Here is a 27,806-nt window from a genome sequence, read left to right on the forward strand (position 1 = left end):
TATAAAATCTATTTACTATTTTGGAAATAATTTTACATTATTTTGGTGTATTATACAGTTTAAATATATTAATTTACTTAAAATGAAAAACTGAATGAAAATTATGTATTGTTTGTACTTAAACCTTCTCTTTAATTTCAAATCCTATAATTTCTGTTCTTTTTGTTTTTATTATAAAAAATTCAATTTTATTTAAAAAAGTACTGATTAATTTATTAATTTGGAAAACATTTTTTATATTATCAAAATATTCAGCCAGGTTAATAAAGAAAAGATATATAACTTAATATTTTCAATAATATACTGTAGTCAAAAATAAAAACAAGATTAAATTAATATATATTGAAAACTAATTCTATTTTTATTATGAATTTAATTATTATAATTTAATTGCAAATAGAAGATTAAACAGTAGTAAAAGTAATTTTAAAAGTATGAAACACTATATTTCATTTATTCTAAAAACAATTATTTCAAAATATAAATAATATGAGGGTGTCTAGAAAATAGAGAACATTTGGCCATAAAAAAAAGAAAACAGTAATGAAAGGAAAAAGTTTTATTAAGTAATTAATACAAGACCAGTTATTTTTCTACATAGTTGCCATCATGATTAAAGCACTTGTCAGAGTGTGCATTAGTTTTGATTCCTTTGTCAAGGACTTCCACCACCAGTTCTTTCAGCCCATTGGTAGCAGTTTCTTTCACTTCATCATCTGTTCCAAAATGTTTGCCATCTAAAAACTCTTTCAGCTTGGGAAAGAGATGAAAGTCACTGGGTGTCAGGCCAGGACTGTGTGGCATGTGATCAAAAACGTCCCACAGCATAGTGGCTGCAGAAGCGTGCAGGCAGTTCCTTGATTAAACATTATTTTCTCACACTTACTTTGTATATAATGTGATCACCATACACTTTCATGATTTGCTTATGAGTTTCTATAATCCAAACTTTCANTTTTATCAAATTATATAAATATCTTCAAGGTTAAAAATATATTTTCTTTCATATAAGTTATATGTCAGATTATCAGAATTATTAGATTTAATGTAGTTTTTTTTTTTAATCTTATCTTATTCAGTACTTATTGAATTTTGTAAGTGTACTATCATTTGTTACATGATTTATCTTTTAACTTTCTTTTCCATTTAATTTCATTACTCATTATTTTCTGCGCCATTGTCATTTATTATGTAATTTTTATATTTTAATATCTATTTTTTGTACATGTTAATTGTAGCTTCTACTTGAACTGAAGGTCAAGTTGATTTTTCCTCACTTAATTATACGTATAATTCTCTTTTCAAATTAATGGTTATTTGTATTTTTCAAGGTGTAAATGACAAGTGTCTATTTTAATTATTTGAGAGTGTGCTTATGTATATGTAGTCTTTAAAGAAATGATTATATTTAGTATATGCATTTGTAATTTAATACATCATGAATATGTTTATATTTTCTAACTTTTTATGCTGTATGACTACATTATCTAACTATTCATAAAAATATTCAAATAAACTCAAAACAAGCGAAATTTGTATTACTAAATATATTTATTTCTTTTGGGGGTTTTGGTGTATTTGAGTTTGTTTTTATTATGTACAGGTACAACCAGTTGTTGATGTGGTGAATATTCTAACTATTCATGTTGTTTGACAACATTATCTAACTTTTTTCATAAACATTTAAAATGGGCCATTTATGTTAAAAGAATATAAATTTTATTTTTTACAGACTCCAAATAATGAATTTTTAAAGTTGAAAATCTGGTTAAAACATAGTTCTGATTCAAAAGGATTTGGTTTTTCATTAAGAGGCGGTAAAGATCAAGGAACACCTGTATTTGTAGATTCAGTCACTCCAGGTATATTCATCTTTAAATTAAAAATTATATTATTTAAAATAAAAGATTAAAATTTTTTCTGTTATTTAGGAGGTGCTAGTGAAGTTGCTGGATTAAAAGTTGGAGATGAGATTAGAGAAATAAATGGAGAAAGCTGTTATGGTCGTTGTCATTCTGCTCTGGTATTTGCAGTTAAGCAAGCAGTGTACACTGGTCTTTTAGATTTGGTAATAAAGAGAGCTAGTGACTCAGGTATATACCACAAGTAATATATTCATATATTCTATAATATAATAGAATAATTGGAATAAAATTTTAAGAGACATTTTAAAAATTATAAATGCAAAAAGAAAGTTTAAATTAAAATAACTTTGCAATTTGTGCTGTTTATGCACATTTTTTTTATTTAGAGGTGAATAAATAGGGCTGGTTGAGAAAAATAAAATATATTTTGAACTATAATAGTAAGAGTTGAACAACCATAGATAATAAGGAAATCCTGTTTAACCAGTTATTTCAAAAAGATTTGAACATGCACTCTTGCATGNGTATATGTAAAAAAAAAAACTATCACAACCAAACAATATGTATCCATTGTTTCAAACAAAATCACCTGCAGGAAAATTTTTGAAGAGGGCAATTATAGTATATTTTAAAGACTATAAAGGAAGTTTCTTGTTTAAAATTACTCTCATATGATTTATTATTCATAAGGGAGTAATTTTAAATCCTAAAAATGCAATAGTCTGGGATGATCTCATTTTCTATAAAATAGATGTTTCATAATGTAACTGTAAGGACAAAAAGATAATTATTTATATTAGAAGTATCTGAATAGACAATTACATCTCAAGACAATGAAACAAGAATCAGTCTTTATATTAATCTTCAAGTTTTTTTGATTTGCAAATAGAATAACTGAATTCTGTTCTAAAATAAAATTAAATGAAAGAATTTGGATAGCTAATTCATTTTTGTATCTGTTATAGGCAAAATTATATTTATGATATTTATGATTATTTATTTATGATTCTATAGTTTATATAAATTAGAAATTTTAGAATTTCATTTTCATTAATAAATTGTACAAAATTAAGATTTATTAATAATACAACATATCTCTTAATCTGATTTGAATGTGCAATGGATCTTTATCATTCATAGAATACCTCCACAATCATACACATATCAAAATATAACCATTATCATATTAGACTTTTTCAAGCTATTTTAAGTATTATGTTCTCAAAGTATACTATTAATGGTCTACAATGTCAAAATATGATCTAATGAAAGCCAAATATACAAGGCCCCAAAAGAATGGAGAACTGTTGGTGCAAAATAAGATTAATAAAGAAAAGATATATAACTTAATATTTTCAATAATATACTGTAGTCAAAAATAAAAACAAGATTAAATTAATATATATTGAAAACTAATTCTATTTTTATTATGAATTTAATTATTATAATTTAATTGCAAATAGAAGATTAAACAGTAGTAAAAGTAATTTTAAAAGTATGAAACACTATATTTCATTTATTCTAAAAACAATTATTTCAAAATATAAATAATATGAGGGTGTCTAGAAAATAGAGAACATTTGGCCATAAAAAAAAGAAAACAGTAATGAAAGGAAAAAGTTTTATTAAGTAATTAATACAAGACCAGTTATTTTTCTACATAGTTGCCATCATGATTAAAGCACTTGTCAGAGTGTGCATTAGTTTTGATTCCTTTGTCAAGGACTTCCACCACCAGTTCTTTCAGCCCATTGGTAGCAGTTTCTTTCACTTCATCATCTGTTCCAAAATGTTTGCCATCTAAAAACTCTTTCAGCTTGGGAAAGAGATGAAAGTCACTGGGTGTCAGGCCAGGACTGTGTGGCATGTGATCAAAAACGTCCCACAGCATAGTGGCTGCAGAAGCGTGCAGGCAGTTCCTTGATTAAACATTATTTTCTCACACTTACTTTGTATATAATGTGATCACCATACACTTTCATGATTTGCTTATGAGTTTCTATAAGACAAACTTTCATTGCATTTAAAAAACAAATAACACTTTGTACTTTTCATGTGGCAGGATTTTCAATTTTTGTACACATTTTAACCCTTGACAACAGTAACAATAAGTCTCCCATCATTGAAACTCTATGTGCACTAAGCCAGGGCTTCTTAAACTATGGGTCGTGACCCTATTTGGGGTCGGATAGCGATATCTTGGGTCGCAAGATTTTGATGCAAAATATTGAAAATAATTTGTGAGAGTTTGAAAATGGCACGCTTTGTGTCATAGGTTTCATGAGTTGCGCTTTGTTCACTTCTGGTGCAGAGAGACAGCAATTCAGCAACACTGTAGTGTGAACTAGTGTAGTGTTGTCGCTTTTCAGTGTATTCAGTTGTCTCTGTTCCATTGTAACACAAGAGTGAACTGTGGTAGTACACCATTATTGCTTTTCCAAATTTGTATATATCTTTATTTTAGATTGTGATTTTTTTTACAACCCAAAAAATCATAAATGAGGTTGTGAATAAAAAAGTTTAAGAAGCCCTGCACTAAGCTAACACATCAGAGAACAAATTGACCTTGAATCAATGGTGGTCATTCACCTATGCAGAATGCTATGTGCAAATGTTCTGTATTTTCTGAATGCCCCTCATAATATATGAATAAAGAAAAATTTTTTAAATTTGTAATTTTATGATGCTATAAATTACATTTAAGTTCAAATTACTACTAAAAACTATTTTTCAAGCTTTTTAATTGAAGTTTTTACTGTATTAGCATTATAAAACAGATTTATAAGACAATATAAATTAGGAAAATGATCATATTCATTCCTGGAATCAAAATTAATAAAATAATTTTTAAAATTTTGTTTTGTGTGTGTAATATATACACATTTATGCAAATTTTACAAAAAATTATAGATAGTCAATAACAATAATAATTATAGTAAAACAGTATATGTAAAAAAAAAAACTATCACAACCAAACAATATGTATCCATTGTTTCAAACAAAATCACCTGCAGGAAAATTTTTGAAGAGGGCAATTATAGTATATTTTAAAGACTATAAAGGAAGTTTCTTGTTTAAAATTACTCTCATATGATTTATTATTCATAAGGGAGTAATTTTAAATCCTAAAAATGCAATAGTCTGGGATGATCTCATTTTCTATAAAATAGATGTTTCATAATGTAACTGTAAGGACAAAAAGATAATTATTTATATTAGAAGTATCTGAATAGACAATTACATCTCAAGACAATGAAACAAGAATCAGTCTTTATATTAATCTTCAAGTTTTTTTGATTTGCAAATAGAATAACTGAATTCTGTTCTAAAATAAAATTAAATGAAAGAATTTGGATAGCTAATTCATTTTTGTATCTGTTATAGGCAAAATTATATTTATGATATTTATGATTATTTATTTATGATTCTATAGTTTATATAAATTAGAAATTTTAGAATTTCATTTTCATTAATAAATTGTACAAAATTAAGATTTATTAATAATACAACATATCTCTTAATCTGATTTGAATGTGCAATGGATCTTTATCATTCATAGAATACCTCCACAATCATACACATATCAAAATATAACCATTATCATATTAGACTTTTTCAAGCTATTTTAAGTATTATGTTCTCAAAGTATACTATTAATGGTCTACAATGTCAAAATATGATCTAATGAAAGCCAAATATACAAGGCCCCAAAAGAATGGAGAACTGTTGGTGCAAAATAAAATAATGATATTGAAGTAGAATAATAATCTGGTATAAATGTTAGCCCATAGCCAAAGTTATTTCATTATTTGGAAAAGTAATCAGAAAATGGACAATTTTTTAATTTTTTTTCCTCTGATGGAACCTCTAAAGTTCATGGGCCTGGATCATTGGACTAACAAAGTTGCACTCTCTCTTATAGGGCCTGCAGATATATATATATATATATATTTACTAGTCTTTATAAGTACTTATTTTAAATGTAATGGACACAAAATTCTACTCTGTGACAATTTTTCTAGTTTACATTTGATTAAAATTATAAAACATTTCCAGATGATATAATTAAAAATATAGTTGAAGTGTTAAAAAAGTAATATTTTATTTTATTATAACATTGTAGCACTATTGGCAGAAAGTCTTTATTCTGAATTTATGTGATGCCAAGAAAATATTTTTGTTTGTACATAATTGTTTCTAATTATTTATTCTGATCAAATTTAGCATTTATAAAGTTTGTTTTTTAATTTATTAGTTCTTTAGTTCTAATATAGAATTTTATCATCTTATACTATGATATATTTGATAAAAATTGAAAGAGTTGACATATATTAATTAAAATGATCAATTTTAATATTTTAATGAGTTTACTAATGAATAAAATTTTTTTGTGTTCAAATATGATATAAAATGTCTAATTTCTATAAAAAATTTCATTTTTTATGAAATAGTTTAGAAAAATTAGTCATATTATTACGTTAATGAAAAATGATAATACAGTAGAGCATCGATTATCCGAAACAATTCAGGACTGGGGTTGTTCGGGATAAACGATTTTTTGGATAACTGATCATTTACAAAAAAATATATTAAACACAAAACTGTACTGTATATAATTTGTATCACATGTCTTACAAATACATACCTTACATAATGTAATACATTAAACTAGGCCTACAGTTCAGTTTGGCAGGGAGGGGAAGAGTGCTGCAACGCCACAGCCCTAGCGGAAATTTGAATTTGCGAACTGGAATGCTTTCGTTTAACCGATGTTTCGGTTGATCAGTATTCGGATAATTGATGCTCTACTGTACTCTTAATTTATTGTGCAAACATAAAATGAAAATAAATTCATTTATAATGGCAGATTAATCTTCTGGCTAGAACGTGGCTAGTGAATTTAATAAATACTATGTAATTTTGGATTAAAGCATGCACATATAAGTGATTTTTAAATTAAGGACAATTACTTTTATTAACATACTTTCTGATATGTTGAGACTAGTGAACAATTTATGTTCAGCAATACAGTAACCTGTTTATTCTTCCAAAATTATTAATGTATTTGAGTGTGTTAGTTGCTTCATTGGGATAGTGTATGTATGTGTATATATACTTTACATATTTTTTATGTGGATAGATATTTTAAAAATTAATTTACCATACACTTGGTATATTATTTACTTACTAACACAAAAGCTTCCATTTAGTTAATATATGTATGATATGTTAAGTAATTTAATATATGTTAATGTAAGATTAATGGAAAAAATTTAAGCCTGAGCTTTTTGTTCAATTTCTTACATAAGTATATATAATTAATTTTAACAATTAACAATTTTAAGTATATATATATATACTTAAAATTGTTTTCAGTTTATAACTTGAATAATGCATTAATAAATGTAAACAATAGTTTATGATTCTATAGTTTATATAAATTAGAAATTTTAGAATTTCATTTTCATTAATAAATTGTACAAAATTAAGATTTATTAATAATACAACATATCTCTTAATCTGATTTGAATGTGCAATGGATCTTTATCATTCATAGAATACCTCCACAATCATACNAACTAGTGTAGTGTTGTCGCTTTTCAGTGTATTCAGTTGTCTCTGTTCCATTGTAACACAAGAGTGAACTGTGGTAGTACACCATTATTGCTTTTCCAAATTTGTATATATCTTTATTTTAGATTGTGATTTTTTTTACAACCCAAAAAATCATAAATGAGGTTGTGAATAAAAAAGTTTAAGAAGCCCTGCACTAAGCTAACACATCAGAGAACAAATTGACCTTGAATCAATGGTGGTCATTCACCTATGCAGAATGCTATGTGCAAATGTTCTGTATTTTCTGAATGCCCCTCATAATATATGAATAAAGAAAAATTTTTTAAATTTGTAATTTTATGATGCTATAAATTACATTTAAGTTCAAATTACTACTAAAAACTATTTTTCAAGCTTTTTAATTGAAGTTTTTACTGTATTAGCATTATAAAACAGATTTATAAGACAATATAAATTAGGAAAATGATCATATTCATTCCTGGAATCAAAATTAATAAAATAATTTTTAAAATTTTTCATTTGAATGATTTCAGTATAGTAAACTACATTTCTGAAGAATTGAAAGTATTAAAAATATATTTTCTTTCATATAAGTTATATGTCAGATTATCAGAATTATTAGATTTAATGTAGTTTTTTTTTTTAATCTTATCTTATTCAGTACTTATTGAATTTTGTAAGTGTACTATCATTTGTTACATGATTTATCTTTTAACTTTCTTTTCCATTTAATTTCATTACTCATTATTTTCTGCGCCATTGTCATTTATTATGTAATTTTTATATTTTAATATCTATTTTTTGTACATGTTAATTGTAGCTTCTACTTGAACTGAAGGTCAAGTTGATTTTTCCTCACTTAATTATACGTATAATTCTCTTTTCAAATTAATGGTTATTTGTATTTTTCAAGGTGTAAATGACAAGTGTCTATTTTAATTATTTGAGAGTGTGCTTATGTATATGTAGTCTTTAAAGAAATGATTATATTTAGTATATGCATTTGTAATTTAATACATCATGAATATGTTTATATTTTCTAACTTTTTATGCTGTATGACTACATTATCTAACTATTCATAAAAATATTCAAATAAACTCAAAACAAGCAAAATTTGTATTACTAAATATATTTATTTCTTTTGGGGGTTTGGTGTATTTGAGTTTGTTTTTATTATGTACAGGTACAACCAGTTGTTGATGTGGTGAATATTCTAACTATTCATGTTGTTTGACAACATTATCTAACTTTTTTCATAAACATTTAAAATGGGCCATTTATGTTAAAAGAATATAAATTTTATTTTTTACAGACTCCAAATAATGAATTTTTAAAGTTGAAAATCTGGTTAAAACATAGTTCTGATTCAAAAGGATTTGGTTTTTCATTAAGAGGCGGTAAAGATCAAGGAACACCTGTATTTGTAGATTCAGTCACTCCAGGTATATTCATCTTTAAATTAAAAATTATATTATTTAAAATAAAAGATTAAAATTTTTTCTGTTATTTAGGAGGTGCTAGTGAAGTTGCTGGATTAAAAGTTGGAGATGAGATTAGAGAAATAAATGGAGAAAGCTGTTATGGTCGTTGTCATTCTGCTCTGGTATTTGCAGTTAAGCAAGCAGTGTACACTGGTCTTTTAGATTTGGTAATAAAGAGAGCTAGTGACTCAGGTATATACCACAAGTAATATATTCATATATTCTATAATATAATAGAATAATTGGAATAAAATTTTAAGAGACATTTTAAAAATTATAAATGCAAAAAGAAAGTTTAAATTAAAATAACTTTGCAATTTGTGCTGTTTATGCACATTTTTTTTATTTAGAGGTGAATAAATAGGGCTGGTTGAGAAAAATAAAATATATTTTGAACTATAATAGTAAGAGTTGAACAACCATAGATAATAAGGAAATCCTGTTTAACCAGTTATTTCAAAAAGATTTGAACATGCACTCTTGCATGAACATTTTTTATGTGATTTAATAAATTATATATAAATTTGGGAAAGATGAAAAATAGAATTTATGATTTACATATTTGTAAAATTTAATTCTCTTATTATGATGATTATTATCATTATTATAAAATATTTTATTTTGTTTCATAAATTAGGAGAACTTTCTATACTAAATATTTTACATGTATAAAAATTGAATAATATAAGCAATAATATATTAATATATTAATTATGCTATCTCAAAAGAATTAGCATTTAATATCTTGTTGAGAAAGAAACAAAATTAACAATTAGAATATGTACCTTACAAAAGAAATTTGCAAATATATTACTATAATTTTTTTTTTCAATATTAAAGACATTACAAATTTATTACAAATTTTGCATAATAATCATGAAATAATTGTATTTTTTACTTATTACTTAAATTTAAGAGTTTACTAATATTAAAAAGTGATGATGATAACATTAAAAAAAAAATAGATTTTATTAAATTTCCTGAAGGAAATTATAAAATCTATTTACTATTTTGGAAATAATTTTACATTATTTTGGTGTATTATACAGTTTAAATATATTAATTTACTTAAAATGAAAAACTGAATGAAAATTATGTATTGTTTGTACTTAAACCTTCTCTTTAATTTCAAATCCTATAATTTCTGTTCTTTTTGTTTTTATTATAAAAAATTCAATTTTATTTAAAAAAGTACTGATTAATTTATTAATTTGGAAAACATTTTTTATATTATCAAAATATTCAGCCAGGTTAATAAAGAAAAGATATATAACTTAATATTTTCAATAATATACTGTAGTCAAAAATAAAAACAAGATTAAATTAATATATATTGAAAACTAATTCTATTTTTATTATGAATTTAATTATTATAATTTAATTGCAAATAGAAGATTAAACAGTAGTAAAAGTAATTTTAAAAGTATGAAACACTATATTTCATTTATTCTAAAAACAATTATTTCAAAATATAAATAATATGAGGGTGTCTAGAAAATAGAGAACATTTGGCCATAAAAAAAAGAAAACAGTAATGAAAGGAAAAAGTTTTATTAAGTAATTAATACAAGACCAGTTATTTTTCTACATAGTTGCCATCATGATTAAAGCACTTGTCAGAGTGTGCATTAGTTTTGATTCCTTTGTCAAGGACTTCCACCACCAGTTCTTTCAGCCCATTGGTAGCAGTTTCTTTCACTTCATCATCTGTTCCAAAATGTTTGCCATCTAAAAACTCTTTCAGCTTGGGAAAGAGATGAAAGTCACTGGGTGTCAGGCCAGGACTGTGTGGCATGTGATCAAAAACGTCCCACAGCANATAATGTTGTAGATACGTTCCACTTTATAAGAATTTTGCGTTGTAGGAATCCTTAAATACATGAGCCAATCACAGCCCAGCACGTGTGCAGTTTACGGACTATGGCTGTTTGAAAGGTTTTCTTCCATAAAATTAATCGATTCTAGACTAATTTGACTCAAAATTTCCAAAACATGTATAATTTTTTGGGAATAATTTGTATAAACTATGGATTACTTACCGAGTGTGCACCGTTCGATGACGCCATTGCTTAAGGTTGTTTTTGTCGTGGAGCAGTGCACCAAACAGTGGTTGCATTTTCTAATAAGTTATTTTTCTGCAAAAAATTCTCTGAACTTTGGAGACATCATTAATAGAAATAATTTTTATTGCCGTTGAATAAGAAATGTGTTTTTCACAAGGAATGTATAAAATTACAGTACTGTGTTAGACTTACAGTATCTAATTTATATACTGTACAGACAATAGTAAACTCAACTTACCCGCCTAAACTCTGTGTAGTGTGTAAGTAGTTCAGCTGCTCATCCATTATTGGTCCAGATTCAACCAATCCTGTCGTGACATGAGTCTGCAATGACGTTTTACCGCATTTTACGAGTCTCTTTTAGCGTCTTTATACGAATACGGTCGCAATTTTTTCACCGCGATATATGAATCCGCATTATATGAACCCGCGTTATAGGGGGTGTCTACTGTGTATATATATATATACTTAAAATTGTTTTCAGTTTATAACTTGAATAATGCATTAATAAATGTAAACAATAGTTATAGTAGGCCTATATATATTGATTAATATTGAAGAAAAATGGTGATTTTATTAATAAAATTTTTTACTTATTATTGTAGATAATATCGAAGCAAAGGATAGCCAACCACAGATAATATCTCGAAGAGGATCTGCATTTGCTCAGAGAATTGCAATGTTCAATAATAGTATTGAAAACCAAAGTTCTCAAGACAATCAAAAGAGCGAACCTTATGATTTCCGAAATAAGGCAGACTCAATTGTTCTTAGGAGGCGATCTACTTTTGAAACAGCAACTCAAAATAAAGAACAAACTGCAAGTAATAGATGGTCAACAAGTGTAACTCGTGATTCATATTCTGGAGGTTTTAGTGTTCAAGATAGAAAGAATTCTTTTGAATCATTTGCAACAATGGATCATTCTACAGAAGTTAAATCTTTTACTAGTAAAAAACTTCCACCACCAGTTCCAGCTAAGCCAAAATCTAAAATGAGTACATCTATTGAATCTATTGAGTCATTACATGATTTATCAAAGGAAGCACCAGTAGAAAGTAATGAACTACCTGAAAAGAAAAATATTTGTATGGAGACTCCAAAGTTAACAGAAAGTGAAGTTTTGATAACAACTACACTGGATACTATGCAATTAAATGAAATTGAAAGGAAAGAAGAACCAGAAATAATAAAATTAAATGAAGATAAAAATGTTGAAACATTAAAAGAGTTGTGTGAAAATTGTTTAACAAAATCTGGTTCTCCTCCTCTTGAACAAAATGCAAAATTAGATGATATTGAAAAAAATAATCAAGTAAGTAGTAAATACAGATATCATTTATGTAATTTTTGCCTGTAAATTACAATTACCTCTCTCATTTTTTTCCAAGTTATTATCAGTTGCATGTTTTAACATTTATTTTTTATTAATACAATAGATAATGATTTGTATTAAATTTACATTTACAGTGAAGTACAGTTACAAAAACAAAAATATTTGTCTGGTTTGTTAATGTAAACAAGAGTGGATTGTTAAGAACATAATTTGAACACTTAACAACGTATAGAAACATTTTAATTATGACTCAGGAGACTCTATTAAATAACGATAATTTATATTTCAGCTGAAATACAATATATAAATTATGAATTTTATATTTCTGTAGTAAATNATAATAATTTCATTTTAACTAATTTAATTTTGTGATGATAATATCATGAGTTGTTCATTTGATGTGCTTCTGGTTTACAGAAAAGGGTCTAGAGCAATTGGCAGTCAACCCAGAGTTTGGGAATAAAATCATCTTTAGCAATGAGATACATTTCTTGTTAAATGGATGTGTAAATGAGCAAAGCTGCAATACCCTGGGTTGGTAGAAGACTCAGTGGGAACACTGCAAGGTCAGGGTGTTATAAAACAAAGGGAACAAAAAGTCATTTTTAAACAAAAAGTTTTAGTATTGAACTTCAAATAGCTACACTGTAAAGTCAATTTTTCAGACATATGACTTAATGTGTTGGCAGGATTGAAAAAGTGCTTCTCATCTTAAACATGGTGAGAAAATACATAAGTTGCAATTGTATGAGCCAAATGAACTAAACTAACTATTGGAAAAATTGATTAATTAATTATGATATTATTATAGAAATTTCTAATTGTTTGTAAAACTGTTACCCCTTTTAAGTTCTAGTATGACCATATTAATAATATATAAAAAAATATATAGGGAAAGGTGAGGTAAGATAGTGATAAGCTTTTTTATTTAAATAAAGCTGAAATACTGACAGAATAAACATTATTCTTTCATTTTAACAAGTTTAACCATTATACTGAAACATGCAATATCTATAATACTTTCATCATAATTATTTTATGTAGAACTTTTATTGTAAAAGTATTGCCAATTGATTTTTTATATAATGTGGTGCTGTTTGAAATCTGGCAGTGTTTAAAATAATAAGAGTTTGTTGTCTTACTTCCCATTTCAAATAGTTGAATGGATTGATTTTACAATGCTGTTTACTAATATTGAACCAAAGAGGAAAAAATTAGACTCATCAAGTAAGGCCCATCCTTCACATTAATCATTCAGTTTAACTAATCAAGTACATTAAGATACTTTTGGGCAATTATTTTTTAGTTTATAAAATAAATGCTTAAATTAAAAAATGTTTATTTAAAATGAAACAGGTTGTATAATATTTTTACATATTTAATTTGTATAAAAGCTCTTTTCTAACATTTAGTTTTTGTTTTGTCAACCATTTCATGGTATTGATTTGTTGTTATATACATTCTGGCTCTCTCTGCTCTCTTGATATTGCTGATGATGAATGTTAATCTTGAAAGTATTTACTGTTATGGTTGTTTTATCTTATTGTTTGTGTAATTTTATTCCATTAAAACAATTTAATTATTTGCTTATTGAATTAAACTTTTAAATAAATTATCTATTGTATGAATTAGGCATTATATAAATTTTGATGAAAAATTAATTTTTAATTACTAAATATTAAAACTTTTTAAATAGAATTTATATATTTAATTTTATAAAGTTTTTTTCAGTGGAAACTGTTTAATATGATAATACTTAAATAATAATGTATTTACTAATTGATATAGTAAGGTTTCAAACTACATTAATATTTATTGATAATATAATTAGAATTGTTTTAAAATAATTATTGATTAAACTATAACATTAATTTTAAGCATTTCATTCTTATTAGGTCAACTCAGTAAATGATGTACAAAATGAAATTATACCATGCGGTTATTCAGTGAAAGTTCAAGGTGATATGAACATTGTATATGAATCTTATGCTCATGAACCGTCTGATGAAATTTGTCAAAATGACATTTCTGAAGAATCTAATAGTAATGAAATTGCTGATCATGATACTATGTATATTACTGATAATAATGATCAACAGATTTTCACTAATGAACTAAATAATGAAGTTTGTAATTTACCAAATCAACTGATAGATGAAAGCTGTAAAAATAATGAACAGTTGAGTAAAAATGAAAATGAATGTTTCTTCTCTCAAGTACAAATGACTGTATCAGATACAGAAATATGTGGTGAAAATGTAGAGGATAATCTTGACATTGGTATGAATGAAACAACTTCAGATGTTAACAGATCAGAAGTTTCATCTCAATGTAACTATATTGAATCAAGAAGTACTCAGTCTGATATTTTAACTCCTGTTGATGATATTGCTGAACAGATGGAATTGATGATTTTAAATCAATTAGCTCAACAAAATGACAATGTTGAAGTAAGTATTATTAATAATAATTTTATTAATAATTTAAATATTGAAATTAACAAACAATAATGATATGGATATATATATATTATATGCAATTTCTATTTTCTATCATCATTAATAATTTTATATACAGTATATACATATACAGTGGAGTTAGTTGCAATCAATAATGCAATCAGTGGAGTTAATTAAATATCTTCACTCATATGTTATGAATTTATACATGATAAATTTTAGCAAGATAAATTAACAAGATAAGCAACTTTTTAACAAGATTATACATATATTTTTTAGGAATGCACGATTAGATATACTACTATAAACAGATATATTTAATGATTTCTCAAGCATTCAGACATGAGTGTAATATAATGTGATAAATAATAAATTTAGTTTCCCTTTGAGATGATATAAAAAATTTCCACATTTAATTAAGAAATATTTTAGAAGCTTGTAATTGTTATTTTATGGCTTGAAGAACTATAATGACAATTTCATGAAAATTCAAATTCACATTATATCAAGAGTAGTAATTTGGTATTAACCAAATTACTTAATATCTAATTATTAATAGTGGCGAAAAATAGCCTGATTAATTAAGGCAATTGTTTGGTTTATTATTATAAGAAATTTATAAATTTGATATAAATATTTTATAAAATACAATAAACTTTATTTTTTTCTTTCTGGAGTCTAAAAATGTAGAGAACTATATGTATTTAAGAAATGTAAGGATAAAAATAAAATAGAAATTTCTTTTTATATATTATCTCAAATGTGAAGAATTAAAAACAATGTAGTCTCCTTATAACTGGAGTAATCCATATTATGATGATAAATGATTTGATTGATTGATTAATATGGAAAAACTGTAATAACACCTTGATTTAAAAAACACTTAAAATACTAAAAGGACTAGAAATATTGCTAACAATATTAATAAAATAAAATTTCAAAGAATGTGTTGAAACATTTGAAATCTGTGCTATGTATTATTTGTATTATTCTTTAGCACAATTAAGTGGGTTGATTGAGGATATATGTTATGTAATTTTAGGGATGGGTATATGTGACAGTGTTATGGAGGGGTGGATGATAGTTGAAAAGTATAAAAATTGAGACATAATTTATGGATGATTCCTTATTCAATATCCACAGACTGTTAAGGTTCTGTGGACATTGGATGTTCGAAATCAACTTGGAGTTAATTAACTATAAGCATGATTATATTCTAAATTTATATGTTTAGAAGTAAAAATCAGACAAAATGTAATGTAAGTGACTATGTGCTTGTCCTTTTACTGCTTGCTAATAGTATCGTAGGAGCACAGCATTTATCCACTACTGGCCTCAAGCTTCTTTCTGATTTATGTGTCTTAGCAAATCTGAATAGCCTCGGCATGGCTGGGGATGAAACTATAGCTATTCAGATTTGCTAAGACACATAAATCAGAAAGAAGCTTGAGGCCAGTAGTGGATAAATGCTGTGCTCCTACGATANTTCTTAAGGTTTTTGAAAATTACAGAACAACTTTCAGAACAGAAATTTATTCTGCATTTTGAACATAAATTTTTAAAGTTATATACAATAGTATATTAAAACAAATTTTAATGATAAGTTGGCTGAATATATATACAGAAAGTAAAAGCTTATTACAATAATTTTTTTTTTAATTACCATTAATATATAAATTAATATATAATTTTAGTTTAGTTAAATTAAATTTATTTAAAAGATGTTTAATTGTAATCACATGTGAGAAAATAATTTTAAAATTAAGTATGGTTGAATTTTTATTGCTTAGGACAGTCACATGAATTTCATTATTATTTTAATTTTCTTTTATAAAAGTTTAATGAAATACTGATAAATAAATTTTTATCTATAGAAGCGATTGTTTAAAGTTAATTTTTAAAAAATTTATGAGAAAATAGCAGTTAGAATTATTATTTTTCAAATAAATACCAGGAAGGATAATTGGATTTTATTTCTATTGAGAAAATTTAATTGAATATTGAATTCCTAATTAAAAACATTTTCTTATGTGAAAAATGTAATAGAATAAATTTTGAAGCTGATTTAACAGATTAATACAAATTTGAATTTAATTATATTGTAATACATTAAATTTTACAGATAATTATATACCATCTCCAGTTGCTGTTGAAGATATTTTAAGATCTGAAGTAGAATTAAGGGTATCTCATGAGCCTAAATCAGATAATGTGGAAAATTCAGAAGTTCCAGAATTTGTAGATCAAGTTGATTTAGGTTAGAATTTTTTTACTAAGTAAAAAAATATAAATATTAAAGTGATTGTAATTAAAATACCTACATTCAACATCGTTTAGACAATTTTATAGCATTCCAAATATAACCAAATATGATGTCATGACATTTCAGGACATGCAGAAGATATTTTCGTTTAAAAAAATGGTATCAAAACTCACCACTTTGGCAATTTTGGTGCTTGAAACAAGGAAAAACTGGTTTCCTTTGCACAAGCACACATGTTCAGTCAAGTCCTGGATATAAAAGTGGTGAGAACTGTTTAATATTATTCTTATCAGTTATGAGGAGCATGATACCACCCTCTTACTAGAATGAACATTGCTTGTGAAGCTGTTTTATGAAAATAACAACAATGCTGCAGCTGCACTTTGAAAATTTCACCATAATAAATAAAATTTACACCAAAGACCTTTTCTCCACAAACTTTCAGAAAAACACTCATTCAATTCAAGGAACTGGACATCTCGGAGTTCAACCTGGTCAAAGTCACAAGCCATCATTTTATAAGTGATTGAAGATGTATTATAGCTGTTGTTGAACAGTACATGAATAATGTTTTAAGCTTCAGTAGTGCATGTGCAATATCAAGGCAGTTAGTATATCCTATAGCACAGTATGGAAGGTATCAAGAAAGTCATTGCATTGTTATCCATATAAGATCAGCCATATCCAGCAGTTGTTTTCACTGACTGGGAATCTCAACTGACTTTTGCCTTAATCTTCCTTACCAAAATGGAAATGGATGTGTTGTGGAGTGACAAGGCAAATTTTTACTTCAGTGGAAGAGTTAACAGCCATAACTATCACATTTGTATCACTGAAAATCCTCATGTTTTCCTGCATATTTCATTGCACTTGCCAAAGTTACAGTCACAGCCACATTTATTCTTTTACATTTTTTAGCTGAAGAAACTAGTCCCAATTAGCCTGTGCATGTTTTGTGATGGGCCAGCGATACCAAGAAATGCTCAATACTTTTGTCATACTTAAACTAAAACAGTGACAATGCTCTGAATGACTTGAGCCTTGAACACTTTCACAAAAGCTAGTGTGTCTCTGTATGTTAGGTACTGCATACAGCAGTTTATGATAACATTTCATTGATAATAGTCATGAGCATACAGGACACTTTGGTTAAGGAAACAGAGGGGTTGATTTGCCTGAAATTTTACACATAATGACATAAGTACTAATTTTTTAATTGTCCATCACTGATAATTTCGTAACCTTTTTGCTTTCTCTTTCTCTCTCTCTCTCTCTCTGATTTTCTTTTGTTGTTGCTTTGCCTCAATTTTGGAGGATAGCCTCGTGCTCTTAGTTTTAAAATTTTTTAGCACTAAGAGGCAGGAGAGCAAGAGGTAAAATTTCAGTCATTAAATAGAATGATTAGTCTCACTAATCACTCTTATTTAATGATTTTCATTTTCTCTGTGTATTTTTAGTGGAAATTTTATGACAATATGTGAAAAGTTAGGCTTAATTTCCAATTGAAAGATTTTTTTGGTGAAGAAGCAAATATTTTAGAACTGGAAGAATATAAACTTGCAAAAAAGAGAGACAAAAATATATACAGAACTTATTGGATATAGACTATATAGACAGAGAAACTAAGATTTTTAACTTTCCTTGGCAAATCATGTTTTCTGCTTTCTTTAACATTTTTATTATATATTCCTGTTTGACAAAGTACTAGCTATCTCTCTTAGAGTTCAATTTTCATTTTTAAATAAAAGATTTACTTGATCATCACCTAAAGACAGAGAATGATAAAAAAACATAATCTCAGGCAGAGCAAGTGTATTCTAGATTTTTTGTGCAAAATATTCTGTTTTATGTATAACTAAAACTTTTTAATGAGATTGAGATCAGTGAATATGTCTATCTGGTCAATACTTTCTCTAGCTCTTAATCCCTGTGATTTTTGGTTGTGGGAACACTTTAAAAGTATGGATTATCAAGGACATGTTTCAAATTTGGTAGACTTGAAAGAGTGTATCACACTACATGTGAGAAGCATCATGGAGGATCAATTACAGTCAGTTGTTGAACACACTATTTATTGTCTTTGGATTTTACACCTTCACAATTGGGATCACATTGAACAGTATTCCATTTATCATTAAGATCTGTATATAGCATGAGTGTCTTATGTACTGTAAATAGTTTTGGTACTAACATTTTTTACAAAAATGTCATTTGCATATTCTGAAATGTCATCATACCAGATTTGGTTGTATTTGGACTGCTAAATATTTCTTTAGACAATGTTGAATAGAGATACTTTAGTTATAGTCATTCAATATATTACAAAAAGATATTGTTTAAATGAAGTAAATATTTAAAAAATTCGGCAGACGGTGTTTAATTTTTAAAATACAAAAAGTTTCGCAAACTTCTTTGCTTTCCTTCTGTCTTTTGTGTCCATTGGCAGTCCAGAATGTCTCCACATATAAATTTCTTCTGGACTGCTGATGGACACAAAATACAGAAGGAAAGTGAAGAAGATGTTTGTGAAATTTTTTGTATTTTAAAAAATATTTTTAAAATTGTAAAATTGTTATTCAGGTTTTTTCTTGAATACCACTNTTATAAAATAAATGCTTAAATTAAAAAATGTTTATTTAAAATGAAACAGGTTGTATAATATTTTTACATATTTAATTTGTATAAAAGCTCTTTTCTAACATTTAGTTTTTGTTTTGTCAACCATTTCATGGTATTGATTTGTTGTTATATACATTCTGGCTCTCTCTGCTCTCTTGATATTGCTGATGATGAATGTTAATCTTGAAAGTATTTACTGTTATGGTTGTTTTATCTTATTGTTTGTGTAATTTTATTCCATTAAAACAATTTAATTATTTGCTTATTGAATTAAACTTTTAAATAAATTATCTATTGTATGAATTAGGCATTATATAAATTTTGATGAAAAATTAATTTTTAATTACTAAATATTAAAACTTTTTAAATAGAATTTATATATTTAATTTTATAAAGTTTTTTTCAGTGGAAACTGTTTAATATGATAATACTTAAATAATAATGTATTTACTAATTGATATAGTAAGGTTTCAAACTACATTAATATTTATTGATAATATAATTAGAATTGTTTTAAAATAATTATTGATTAAACTATAACATTAATTTTAAGCATTTCATTCTTATTAGGTCAACTCAGTAAATGATGTACAAAATGAAATTATACCATGCGGTTATTCAGTGAAAGTTCAAGGTGATATGAACATTGTATATGAATCTTATGCTCATGAACCGTCTGATGAAATTTGTCAAAATGACATTTCTGAAGAATCTAATAGTAATGAAATTGCTGATCATGATACTATGTATATTACTGATAATAATGATCAACAGATTTTCACTAATGAACTAAATAATGAAGTTTGTAATTTACCAAATCAACTGATAGATGAAAGCTGTAAAAATAATGAACAGTTGAGTAAAAATGAAAATGAATGTTTCTTCTCTCAAGTACAAATGACTGTATCAGATACAGAAATATGTGGTGAAAATGTAGAGGATAATCTTGACATTGGTATGAATGAAACAACTTCAGATGTTAACAGATCAGAAGTTTCATCTCAATGTAACTATATTGAATCAAGAAGTACTCAGTCTGATATTTTAACTCCTGTTGATGATATTGCTGAACAGATGGAATTGATGATTTTAAATCAATTAGCTCAACAAAATGACAATGTTGAAGTAAGTATTATTAATAATAATTTTATTAATAATTTAAATATTGAAATTAACAAACAATAATGATATGGATATATATATATTATATGCAATTTCTATTTTCTATCATCATTAATAATTTTATATACAGTATATACATATACAGTGGAGTTAGTTGCAATCAATAATGCAATCAGTGGAGTTAATTAAATATCTTCACTCATATGTTATGAATTTATACATGATAAATTTTAGCAAGATAAATTAACAAGATAAGCAACTTTTTAACAAGATTATACATATATTTTTTAGGAATGCACGATTAGATATACTACTATAAACAGATATATTTAATGATTTCTCAAGCATTCAGACATGAGTGTAATATAATGTGATAAATAATAAATTTAGTTTCCCTTTGAGATGATATAAAAAATTTCCACATTTAATTAAGAAATATTTTAGAAGCTTGTAATTGTTATTTTATGGCTTGAAGAACTATAATGACAATTTCATGAAAATTCAAATTCACATTATATCAAGAGTAGTAATTTGGTATTAACCAAATTACTTAATATCTAATTATTAATAGTGGCGAAAAATAGCCTGATTAATTAAGGCAATTGTTTGGTTTATTATTATAAGAAATTTATAAATTTGATATAAATATTTTATAAAATACAATAAACTTTATTTTTTTCTTTCTGGAGTCTAAAAATGTAGAGAACTATATGTATTTAAGAAATGTAAGGATAAAAATAAAATAGAAATTTCTTTTTATATATTATCTCAAATGTGAAGAATTAAAAACAATGTAGTCTCCTTATAACTGGAGTAATCCATATTATGATGATAAATGATTTGATTGATTGATTAATATGGAAAAACTGTAATAACACCTTGATTTAAAAAACACTTAAAATACTAAAAGGACTAGAAATATTGCTAACAATATTAATAAAATAAAATTTCAAAGAATGTGTTGAAACATTTGAAATCTGTGCTATGTATTATTTGTATTATTCTTTAGCACAATTAAGTGGGTTGATTGAGGATATATGTTATGTAATTTTAGGGATGGGTATATGTGACAGTGTTATGGAGGGGTGGATGATAGTTGAAAAGTATAAAAATTGAGACATAATTTATGGATGATTCCTTATTCAATATCCACAGACTGTTAAGGTTCTGTGGACATTGGATGTTCGAAATCAACTTGGAGTTAATTAACTATAAGCATGATTATATTCTAAATTTATATGTTTAGAAGTAAAAATCAGACAAAATGTAATGTAAGTGACTATGTGCTTGTCCTTTTACTGCTTGCTAATAGTATCGTAGGAGCACAGCATTTATCCACTACTGGCCTCAAGCTTCTTTCTGATTTATGTGTCTTAGCAAATCTGAATAGCCTCGGCATGGCTGGGGATGAAACTATAGCTATTCAGATTTGCTAAGACACATAAATCAGAAAGAAGCTTGAGGCCAGTAGTGGATAAATGCTGTGCTCCTACAATATGTGCTTGTCCTACATATAGGACTTTCAGGTTTGAGACCCTCTCTATTTCTTTTAGAGTTGTCTAAATTACTTAATTAAAATTCAAAATGTTTGTTTATTAATATTTATACAAAATGATAACTATGATTACCTGTCTTTAAACCAAAAGGTAGGTAGGTAGTCATGGTTACCAAATTTTCGTATTAATTAATTAATAATTAGCATAATATAATCCAAAAATAATCCAGTAATTTTGACTTATGTTTGATGATAAAATCAGTGTTTAGTTTACATATATCTAATTTTGAGCATATATAAACAAAAAAATTTACAAGTTAAGTTTCATTTACCAACATATTTGTATCTTGAGATTTTTATCAGACATAAAAACAGAGCATAAAGTAATGTATATATGATGTTTCTTTTATGATAATATAAAAATATAATTATACCAATTCTACTGTGACTCTATTTAAAAATACTTTCAAAATTCTAATTTTCTCAACAGGATACTGAAGCTGCTTAAAAGTTTCTATTTATCTTGCCAGCTGAACACACACCATACCATAACTGAACCACCATCAGTTTATACAGTCCCAGTTCCTGTTGATATACTGGTTCTATTGATTCATGGGGTTTTCTCCACACTCAAACTCTTCCACCTGCTTGAATCAGTTGGAAACATGACTTATCAGATCAGGCTACTTGAGCCCAATTTTCCAATGTCCTGTGGCAGAAGTCCTGAGCTCAGACAAGACCCAAGAACTATTGTGAGATAAACAAGCTCACTTGGGTTTGGCATTGACTTTAAAAGCCCATACCTTGAAAGGAACATTACACAGTCTTCATGCTCATGTTAGTAGATGCTCCAGCATTGAACTGTGATGTTATTTGTATTGCTTACCTGTTGCTAGAAATAAGTCTCAATAGACAACACAAGCCATGATCATTGAGATTCTTTTGATGGCCACACTGTTTTTGTAAGTTTGTTTTTACCAGAATTCTTATTTTTTGAGGTACACCTTTGAAATAGTCAAGTGTGAAAATTCAAACTTTGTTTTGTTTGTATCTCTGAAATGCTATCATACCAAGTTGAAATTCAGCTAAATCAAGATAACTTGCCATTCTCACTGCAGAATCACTCTTTATACTTCCACAGATGTCTGTTACTATGTACAGTACAGTAAATACAGATGAAAACAGTTATGAGAAAGGATGTGCTGCTATATTTTCTAAATGGGATTGACTATCCCAGTTTTTCTGGCACTTTAGTGTAGATTTTATATCTAATTTTTTTATTGTTTAAAATTTTTTAGAATCTAATTTATTTAAAATTTATGCATATTCTATATATAAAGTTTTAAAATAAATAAATTGCAAAAATGAAATCTTAAAAAGAAAATACATTTATTATTATAAAGTATTAAGTACAATGATTATTTAATCTGATATTTTCTTAAATTTTAAGGTTGTGCCTGACGATCTAGAACTTTATTTAGATAACCAAGAATTGTTATTAAATAATTATGATTCAATACCTCGTCAATTTGAACCACCAAAAGAGAAACCACCACCGCCACCTACAGAAGAAGCAGAACCTCTTCAAATTACAGTATGTTGATTTCATAAATTTCATATATTAAATAAAATGCTTATTTAAAAACTAGATTCAAAATGTTTCAGGTCACATCAGTTGCAAGAACAAATTCTACTAAACGAATAAAACAAGAAATACAGAAGAGAAGATCTGATTTTTTAGGTTTGGAAATTCATGATGATGGAATAGATATAGGTAATTTATTTATTTTTGTAAAAATGTATAAATAGTATAAATTTATTAATGTTTTTCAAATAATCATTTTCATAAATGTAAATTAAGGCTAAACAAAACAAATTTGCTTCAATATATGTATATATAACTTCACTGAAAAGTTCAACTGAAAAAGGAGGAGAGTTGACAGCTGACCATAAAACAGATTACAAACTAATTCTAATTATTTAGTTCTAGTCCAGATCAGTTAATGTTAAGATGATTATCATGAAATGACAGACAACAAAACCCAAATATTATAAGAACTATATTAAGGTTGTTTCGTTTTTGAATACCAAAAACTTTTAAAAATAGCCAGAACTAGTATGATAATTAAGAAAGACTTGATACTGGAGTTAAGAAATACAAGCAAGAAATAAAATAAAAATAAAAATGGAGATGATACTGTAGAGAAAAATAAATTGATGATAGAGAAAAGTAATAAAGCAGAGATAAAGTTAAAAAAAGATTCAGAAAGTAGCGAAAATGAAAATAACATTAACAAAATATAAAAAATATGAAGAATTCTATGAAAAGTCAGAAACTAAAGAAAAAATATATGAAAATGTTTAAGACAAAAGAAAGAAAATGCAAGAATGTAGAGACTTGTCAGCTGTATGGAGAAAGAAATATTTCATTTAGAGATAGAAATATTAGAAACAAGTGGTATAATTATTTAAGAGAACTTTTAAATGGAATAAATAGGAGTGAGAATAAAATTGAAATTGAAAGGGAAAGTGAATAGAGTGTATATTGAGGAAGTTTCTGTGAAGTAAATAATTTCAATATTAATGGGGAATGAAGAGAAATAAAACACTAGTATTAGACAAGATACCAATAGAAGTATGGAAATTTTAGTTGATTAGAGGCTAAATGGTTATGTAATTTTAATAATAATGAACAACTGCACATCGGAGTTTACTAAACAACATGTACCTCAGAAATTGTTAACCGATGCAAATTAAAATTTAACAATACAAACGTTTTCAGACCCCTCCTGGGTCCTTCTTCAGATAAAGAATCGTTTGAAACAATATTAAATACGAAAAACAGTCATTTGGAACAATTTTTAAATAGGAAAGGTAGAACGGAATCACGTGCTCAATAGATCTGAACGTAAAAGTTTCTACGTAATATCAAATGTCATTTAAAATATTTTCCCTTTTTAACCACATAATGTTCAAAGAACCTTGATGTTAAGCAAAAAATCTATCACATAAACACTGATTAATTTGCATCGGTTAAAGGTTTCTGAGGTACGTGTTATATAATTTTAAGTTATAACTATTGTCATAATGATCAGAACTAACAAGAATCAACAACATTATTTAATAGATTAGTTAAAGTAGAAAGGTTCCATGGTAAGTTGAAAGTTGATCATATCATTACATAAGAGTAAAGCTGTCAGGGAATAATTATGATGATATAAAACGAATACTAAAACTGTTAGTAGTTTTAGTATTGCACATTCCAAATAGTCAGAGGACTTCTAAGATCAGCTACCTTGATGAGTTATCATTGCTATCTCTTTATCTCTCATGTTTTCATTTGATAGTTTTTTTTATCATATCCTTTCTTATTTTATCTTGACATCTCAATCTCTGTTTATCTCTCAATCTCTTTCCCAGTGTTTATGTCTCATAAATTTTTTTTATTGGTTTCATATTCTTTCTCTGCATCATGCCACCATACTATCTCTCTTTTATTTCTTCTATTTTCTCCATGATATTAATAAGTTCTATTCTTTGTCTAATTTCTTTACTTTTCAAATGTTTTCTTAATGATTCTCTTATTATCTATTTCAGTATTTTTGTATCTGTTGTTTCCATTACTTTTATTTTATTTTATTTTTTAAAGCCCATATTTCTATTCTACATAGCTGTAAATGTTTCTAACATAATTTTGTTGCTATTACTTGATTACAGACATCTATTCCTCATTGATTTTAATTTATATATATATTATACTTTTATCTTTAAATATAGTGTAGGAAGAAAAAACTTTAAAACTAGTAATTTTCTAAACAATATTAGTTAACATTGAAGGAAATTAAAAAATTATATCAATATATTTTACTTCACACAACATGAAAGATCTCTGAGTTTCAGTGAGAACAAGTTTTTATGTTGTGTGAAGATATTTTGCTGTATCCAGTGTAGTAGTACTTTTATATTTTACTAATTATATGCAAAATTATTCAATAAATTAATAAATTTAAATATATTATATTTTTACTACTACTAATATTTTGATATTCATACTTAATTAATTAAGTAACTGATTTTTCATGACAGAATATATAAATTGGAAATTAGAGATTAAAATTTAGTTATCAGTGTTTAATACAACATGTTTATAACATGAAATATAATCAATATTATATAGTTTTTTTTAAATGTATAAAAGTGTACCTCTAGACAAAAGTAATTAGTTTCAAATCATTTACTTACCCATATGATAGCCCAATAATTTGGCAGTTTGTTTGGTTTCAATTAATTATAAATCAGATGGTTTCAATTAATTATAAATCAGATGTTTATGTATAAAAGAGTTAAAGCAAATTTTATAATGATTAAAAATATTTCAGAAAAAGAACCAAAAAGATTATACATAACCAAATTATATATTTATTTATTTATTAAAACACTTAATTTCATCTTAAACACTGGAGGATGATGGATGGAAGAAAGTAGTAGCAGCAGAAAGTAAGAAAATAAAGCAATACTAATGTTAAGGAAGATGAAGATGCTTTAATAAATTTTGTTTTAATGTTTTATCAGCAATTTTGTGAAAGAGTATTTTTACAGTTACAAAAGTTAGGTGATAAAATTGCATCCATTAATTAGTTTCTTTGAAAATTTATATACTTAGTATAAATATTTTTAGAACAAAATTGTGAAACATTTTTAAATCTTAAAAATCTACAGGTAAAAGTTTTTCCTTTCATTTCCTTTCACACATTTTGCAGACATATGTACAGATTCATTGTTTTCTTAAATTGTTAGTACTAGAAAAAGATAATGTGGCTATTTAAGATTTTATCATTACTTTCATCAGGATCTATCTGAATCTTCTCAGCTTCAAAGAAATTTAAAGTAATGAACATTCAGAATTTGGAAAACTTTAAAACCAATACTATATTTTATTTAAATGTTATTTATGATATGAAAATTTGTACCATTTTTATCAATGCATTTTCTATACGTAATTGATTTTTTTTTTCATTTTTGGTTTGTTATTATCATTAGATTTACAGTTTTGATAAAAATTCATATACAGTATTTTAAATTATTACTAATGAAAATTGAACATAATTCTATTTAAAATTGCTATATTTTTCAAAAGCACTAAGACAACATAATCATAATTGTTGTGAGATATATCAATAAGTCTTCTTATTACATATAAAAAAAATAATTAAATTTTAAAAATAATTTATTTGATACAATTACAACTTGTAAATATTCATACAAATATAATGTTAAAAACAAAATTGTACCTAATTTTAATAAAAATGTCTAAGTATTTTCATCCAAAATAACTACACTTCTTAAGGTTTTTGAAAATTACAGAACAACTTTCAGAACAGAAATTTATTCTGCATTTTGAACATAAATTTTTAAAGTTATATACAATAGTATATTAAAACAAATTTTAATGATAAGTTGGCTGAATATATATACAGAAAGTAAAAGCTTATTACAATAATTTTTTTTTTAATTACCATTAATAT

General features: G+C 26.0%; 4 protein-coding genes across 4 annotated transcripts in view; all 4 read left to right on the top strand.

The window, feature by feature from the left end:
* The first annotated feature begins 1,533 nt into the window (after positions 1–1,533).
* On the top strand, positions 1,534–2,182 carry LOC111612403 (protein lin-7 homolog B-like). Its single transcript, XM_023353611.1, has 2 exons — positions 1,534–1,862; positions 1,932–2,182. Exons 1-2 carry the CDS (start codon positions 1,700–1,702, stop codon positions 2,108–2,110), a joined length of 342 nt encoding a protein of 113 aa, XP_023209379.1. The 5' UTR covers positions 1,534–1,699; the 3' UTR covers positions 2,111–2,182.
* A 6,489-nt stretch (positions 2,183–8,671) lies between these two features.
* On the top strand, positions 8,672–15,025 carry LOC111612396. The gene is made up of 5 exons (XM_023353600.1): positions 8,672–8,885; positions 8,955–9,116; positions 11,593–12,302; positions 14,219–14,773; positions 15,005–15,025. The coding sequence occupies exons 1-5, from the start codon at positions 8,723–8,725 to the stop codon at positions 15,023–15,025; spliced, it is 1,611 nt and encodes a 536-aa protein (XP_023209368.1). The 5' UTR covers positions 8,672–8,722.
* Positions 15,026–16,883: 1,858 nt separating this feature from the next.
* The window catches only part of LOC111612399 (filamin-binding LIM protein 1-like), a 26,572-nt gene continuing 15,649 nt past the window's right edge, over positions 16,884–27,806 (top strand). Inside the window, exon 1 of the mRNA XM_023353602.1 lies at positions 16,884–17,039. The gene's annotated coding sequence lies outside the window, so the exon portion shown is untranslated. The remainder of the gene's footprint in view (positions 17,040–27,806) is intronic.
* Positions 20,214–24,504, top strand: LOC111612397. Its single transcript, XM_023353601.1, has 3 exons — positions 20,214–20,789; positions 23,732–23,875; positions 23,947–24,504. Exons 1-3 carry the CDS (start codon positions 20,304–20,306, stop codon positions 24,088–24,090), a joined length of 774 nt encoding a protein of 257 aa, XP_023209369.1. The 5' UTR covers positions 20,214–20,303; the 3' UTR covers positions 24,091–24,504.

The sequence above is a fragment of the Centruroides sculpturatus genome, unplaced genomic scaffold (assembly GCF_000671375.1).
Source record: "Centruroides sculpturatus isolate CEXI.00-Female unplaced genomic scaffold, Cexi_2.0 scaffold1728, whole genome shotgun sequence".
In the NCBI taxonomy this organism is placed as follows: Eukaryota; Metazoa; Arthropoda; class Arachnida; order Scorpiones; family Buthidae; genus Centruroides; species Centruroides sculpturatus.